Below are 6,287 nucleotides of genomic sequence, written 5' to 3'. Positions count from 1 at the left end.
TTACAAGAAATGTTTTCTTCACTAGTAGCACACCACTTGTGTTCTATTATACTGCATACTCTTCATAAACTTCATTTAGCTGAAATATTACTACCAAAGGTTCATTTGCTATTCTGGTTCACCAGCTCAAAGCATATTAAACAGGAAATGTTGATTCCCTGTGTAACATTTCCAGTTTTTAAGGAGAAACAAAATTTGTAACTATCACAGATTCCTAACTGAATCCTAGGGATAGAGAGACTAAAAAAATTGAGCATCATTTATAAAAGAGTAATAAATAACACAAACATATGTAAAATATACCAAGACATTATATGTGAAACATAGTATTTATATTGCTATCACAAATTCAGACTCGTACATGGCAAAATAAGGTGATCAGTCAGTTTTGCTTATTGACAAGAATAAATATCACAATGCACTAAAAAGTTTGTATTCTATACATAAAGTGTCAAGTTAAAAGGAAAGCTAGAATGTTCAGAAGCTCCTTCTTTGTTGGATAAGATCAATGCCCTCATGCTAAACTGTGTAATCAAAAACAGAAGGTATTCTCCATGTTGAGGAGATTAAAGTCCATCAGAAAAAGAGAACATACTGTGTGATGTCGCATCATGTAAATCAGTGCTTAATTTTTATAGTAACCCAGTAATGAGCGACCATCTGGGGGTTATATAACACAAAAAAAAGAGAGAGAGGCACATCTGTGTAGTTCACCTGAAAAGATGACCTTGAAGCAATTAAAAGTTAGCTGAACTTTTCTTTTAGTTTGGATCACAGCCTTCACATAGAATATCAAATGAATATAATAACTGGTAAGCATGGACAGCCAAGACCGTAAAATCCTCTGGATCCTATAGTAAGAGTGTACCAGCAATATACACATTTTTCCTCTGTCCTTCAGCATGTCTCGTTTCTAAGCCTTCAAATGGCAACAGCCAAGCTTGCTTCTTAATGACTGGAGCACAGCAAGCCTTGTCGTTGTGCATATTCAATGATGGCCATGTAACAGAAATAGTACTGCTCTGAGGTCTGAATACTGAAGGCTCTCTGAGTTCTCATCCTTCTCACTGTCTGATAAACATTTAAAGTACCCACATCCTGTAGCTGGGAAAGACAGATGTCTAGAGAGCAAAGGGTACCTAAAAGACAGAAAAGCATTAAAAGTAAACAGTTATAATTATGTACCAATGTCAAGAAAAGCACATGGTCTTACTTGAAAGATTTGTACCAGTATTTCATGCTGCTAGGGTTTCATAATACAACAGTTAAATAAGAATGAAGATAAAATAACATGGTTTAAAAGATGACGTAATACAGCTTTCCCACTTTTTTTGGAGTGGGTCAAAGCAGACACACAAAGTTTTTAACAAAACCCTCAGCAAATGCAAATCAGCTCCTCCTCAGATTCTACATTTATAGCTGCCAGTGTATATTTCCTGTGTGTTACACTCCATTTAGTATTTTCTCCTAATTGTGTGCTGTGCTTACTAGTATGATTATTATAGATAAGACTCTGCCCTTCTGAAAATGTTTGAGGTGTGGTCATAGATTGCCCCCTCATGATTCACAAGACTACTTTGCATATTGTTTAGGGGCCTCGTACCTGGATTCTGATTGCCAGGTCTATGGTTATTTTAAGGCCAGAGCCTTGTCTGACTATAGGGCAAGACTGTCACAAAAGGTATACTTACCAACTCTTCTGCTGTGACTTCCCAGGCTTCTGTTTCGCCATCTCCTTCAAAGAAGTTAGAGGAGAAAGGACAAGGAGAAGGACAGAGAGAGAAAGAAACAGAAGAAAGTAGAGAAAAAGAAAGAGGCCTGAAAATGGCCTGTTAAGTCTTTCTTTGAGGTTGAGCTGGAGCTCAAGGCCCTCTAATTCCTCGGCTTTTTTATGGAAATGGTGTTTGTAACCCCTTGGTACTGATCATCACTTTTTCTGGCTATGTGTCTTTGGAAATGCTTAGTTTGTCACAGCTGGACACTCTAAGTCCCTTTTATCGGTGGCCCCAGAATCTGGTCAGCTCCATTTCGCCTTCCTAGCCATTATGCCCAATCAGGAGTTCTCTCTTGAACCTTCACTTCCCTGGGTCCAGTCTTCTCCTTTCAGGACCCAAGAAGTTGAGCAGCCCTTGCACCGACCTGATAAGCCATCCTCAGTGGCTTCCTCTAAGTCTGCAAAGTCCACCTGGAGTATTAAGGAATCAGATCCAGACAAGCTAATCCAAATGTTTTTGAACATCCAGACTGACCTGGGGATCATTCCATCTCACTCTCAGCTCCAAGGGTGGAAAGAGCTGCCCCTCCTGCCCAGTTACTAGTTGCTCCTTCTCTGGTCCATCCATTAGCACTGATATCCCTGGAACTGATGCCTACCCAGTGCCATTTCTTCTTCTATGCTGATAACTTGGCTGACTGGCACCAACTACTGCACTGATGTATTCAACTCTGGTGCTGTTGGAATCCTCTGCATCCTGGAACTGTATGATCAGGGCTGAGGTCCTAGGGATGGGGTTGACTTCCGAGACTGTTGGAGCCATCAATGTCCCTGGGTACTTCAGCCCTGGATAGCTCGGCTTTGGTCTTGGTGTTAGACCTGACTGGGTCTGCAGCTGGAGAGGGGATTTCTCCTACATCTGTGGATCAAGGAGGGTCCTTTCTCAGTCATCTGGTGCTGGCTTTGGCATTTGACATAATAGAGATGATATTGTCTTGTTCAGAGATGGGATCATCACATCTGGTGTTGATCCATCCAGATCTTCTCATCTTTCTAGGGCTTTGGTTTCACATGAACTTGTCCAGAGACAGCCTGCACCAAAAGGTTTTAAGTAACCCCAGACCTGAGGCTCCCTTGTTGCTTCTATGTCACTTCTGGCTTCTTCCTCCAAGGTGATATACCAGAACAGTCAGTGTAACAGAAAATGCTTGGATTCTTATGTGGAATCCCTGACTAAGGATTCTGACCTTGATAAAGAGGAAGGGTCCCCAAGCTACCCTATGATACCTGGGAGGCCATCAAGTCAGATGCCTGGGTGCTGAGCCTTTTCTAGAAGCTACACCATTCCCTTACAGTTTTGCCACATGTCTGAGACAAAAAGCTCTTCCAGACAAACCACCCCACCAACGAAGGGAAGCAGCAGCAGCAGAGATTCGAAGACTGATTATAAAACTAGTCATCCAAGAGGTCCCACCAGACCAGACAAACCACCCCACCAATGAAGGGAAGCAGCAGCAGCAGAGATTCGAAGACTGATTATAAAACTAGTCATCCAAGAGGTCCCACCAGACCAGACAGGATGTGCAGTCTATTCAAGATTCTTTCTGGTGTCAAAGAAAACCAAGGACATCAGGCCCATTTTGGGCCAAAGCAAATTAAAAATCTTCGCCAAACAGACCAAGTTCCAGATGGCAATGGTGCAGTCCATTTTATCTCTACTAAGGAAAGACAACTGGATGGGCTGGGTGGACATCAAAGATAATTACTATTACATAAAAGTAGCAAGGTATTGAAGGAAATTCCTGTACTTCAGGCTTGGGAGTCTTGTCACTGCCAATTTTTAGCAGTACCCTCTGGCCTTACCACAGCTCCTCAAGTGTTCAACAAATGCATAGCAGTTGGTAGCAGCTTGGCTCATCTTGCACAGAGTCAGGATCTTTCTGCACCTGGACAACTGGCTCCTTACAGAGACTTCAAGGGCATTGTTGGTTCAGATAAGATACTCCTTGCTACACCTGTGCCTGTCCTTGGGCATTACAGTCGGTTCTGACAAATCCGTTTTGGAACATTTTCAAACTCTAAAGTATATCAGATTTCCTCTCTTGAGATTGCTATCCCTGCAACTTGAAGCCAATTAAGTTTGTTTTGCTTCAGAGGCCACCTGCTCCTCCTTGAATCTTTGTCTTTCAGACTGATTACCACTGCAATCTCTCTTGTTTCTCTAGCTAGATTTTCCACGAGACTTCTTCAGTAGACTCTTAGCCCAGTGGTCTATAACAACTCCTCCAATGATTTTTTTTTCTGTTCATCTCACCAACATTTGCTTTCTCACATCTGTTGGTGGCTGATATCAGATCATGTCTCTGCACAATCTCCATTTGTTCTTCCTCAGTCCACAGCCATGGTGACCACAGAGGTTTCCCTCCTGACGTGGGGGTCATTACAAAGAAAAGATGTGCCTAAGGTACTTGACCCCAGTTAAAGGCCCATATACAAACCAATGTTAATGTTTTGGAGATGAGAGCAGTCCTAGTACTGAAAGCTTTTCAGTACTGCCTCCCCAAAGGTGTAATATCTATCCAGAAGTCAGTGGTTTGGTACATAAACAAGAGGGAACCCAATCCTATCCTCTGTGTCAAGAGACTATGAGGGTGTTGCAATGAATGATTTCCTTGCAAAGCTTTCTGATAGCAATGGACATTCCAGAGAAAACCAGCATTCTAGTTGACAGTTTTAGTAGGAGTGTTCTGATGCCTCAGAGGAAGTACCTCAATCCATCAGTGGCTGGACAGACTTTCAGTTGCTGGGACCAGCCATGCTGTAATCTCTTTGCAACCCCTTCAGCACCAAATGCAGCTGCTTTACAGCCCTGACCCCTCCAAAGGTGCAGTCACTGAGGGATCTCTACTGCATTGCTTGGCCTCCGAGTCTTCTTTACACCTACCCTCCAGTGCCCTTGATAATCAAGTTTCTACAGAAAGCAGCCCATTGCACAGTGACCATAATCCTCATCTCCCCCTGCTGGCCCAGACAAGTCTGGTTCCCCTGGCCTCAGAACCATCCTGGGGTGGATCACAGTCCATATTTGATATCCCATCCTTCAGGCTGGCCTTACACAAATCTAAAATCCCTCGGGTTGACCATCTGGTTCCTCCACGTCCAATGATGGATAAAGTTTACAAGCTTTTTGAAAGAGTTGTGGATATCCTTTTTTCTTAGAAGCCCTCTACTAGAAATGTGTATGGTAGTAAATTGAAAAGATTTACCATTTGGCCCATTTCAAAGGGCTTGGATCCATTTTCTGACCAGTTCATAGAAGATTACTAGGCTATCAACCTGGAGGTCATTTTAAGCCTAGCTGTTTAAACCCAATGTAATACCACAGAAGTACTAGTCAAGACCCAAGATTGCATTTAGTGATGACTACCCATGTCCAGGAGGGTTGTGGGCACTATCCCCGGTAAGAATTTGATGCCCCACCCACTCGTTCAGGTTCCTTTTGAACAGTGTCATAGAGGTGCTCCATTTCACATCAGTTGGTAGCCTGTTCCAAAGACGTGGCAGTCGCAGTTGCTGGGATATAAATCTGTCCCTCCAGCATGCCCTACTTAAGTCGCAGGCCATATTTAAGTCCCTAAAACGAGTAGCCCTAGATCCATTTGATTTATGGATGTGCACTAAGTTCATTATGCATAAGTCTCCCCTAAGAAGTCTATACGATATGGAGTATAGTGAGAGGGACTTTAGTCGGTCCGTGTAAGGCACATGCTGGAGGCCCTTGATCATCTTTTCAATTGGATGTCATATTAGATTTCCTAGCTGGCCTTTTTTAGTGTAAGACTAGCTATACTATTGGTCAAGGTTCAGCTGAAAGCCATGTCATATTTCCATGTGGGTCAAGACCATATGCTAATCTCTTCCTTAAGATTGTCCAAAGCCTTTATGAAGGGTACATTCCTGCTGAGGCCTCTGGTAAGGGATCAGATTTCTCCTTGGGTCTTGCGTCTTCAAGCCTTGACCAGGTACTACTGTGGTTTAAAGTTTCTGTCATGGAAAACACTTTTCTTAAAAGCAGTAAAGTACAGTTTTGTACCTACCATAAATGTAGATGTCCGAGAGGTATGCATCTGCAGTCCTAACAAATGGGTTGTCCTGCCTCAGGCAGCCCTTCGGTCGGCCAGATTCCAAAGTCTGGGTCTGGCCTCGGCTGATGTCGCACTTCACCCGACGTCATAGCTGCAGTCAATTGGATATAAAGGCATCAGCCGATGCCATTTTCCTCAGTGTTTCTTGCCCCAGATGCCAGAAGCCCTCTAGGAAGGCTAAATTTGGATAAATGCAAATGATTCCAAACAGTAGAGAGCAAATAAAAATAAACATGTATATACATATATACAAACAAATACACCATAATAGATTCCCCCAGCTAGCTACAAGATGGGCAAATACCCTAGGAGTACCACAGAGGGGAAGGAGGGTGGGTAATCCTGACTGCAGATGCATACCTCTCGGACATCTACATTTATGGTAGGTACAAAACTGTACTATGTCCTTCAAGGATGCATCTGCAGTC

The 6,287-nt window shown here is 43.0% G+C and overlaps 1 protein-coding gene across 2 annotated transcripts in view; it reads right to left on the bottom strand.

Moving 5' to 3' along the window:
* Positions 1 to 293: 293 nt before the first annotated feature.
* Positions 294 to 6,287, bottom strand: part of PTPN9 (protein tyrosine phosphatase non-receptor type 9) — a 2,029,980-nt gene continuing 2,023,986 nt past the window's right edge. For both annotated transcript variants that reach the window (XM_044077235.1, XM_044077236.1), the window contains exon 13: positions 294 to 1,139. In XM_044077235.1, the coding sequence (XP_043933170.1) occupies positions 949 to 1,139 (191 nt within the window). In that variant the 3' untranslated portion in view covers positions 294 to 948. The remainder of the gene's footprint in view (positions 1,140 to 6,287) is intronic.

Source organism: Protopterus annectens, chromosome 7.part0, assembly GCF_019279795.1.
Source record: "Protopterus annectens isolate FY-2018-M chromosome 7.part0, PAN1.0, whole genome shotgun sequence".
Taxonomy (NCBI): domain Eukaryota; kingdom Metazoa; phylum Chordata; order Ceratodontiformes; family Protopteridae; genus Protopterus; species Protopterus annectens.
Note: the sequence above shows the minus strand (reverse complement) of the source record. Positions and strands in the feature narration are given on the sequence as shown.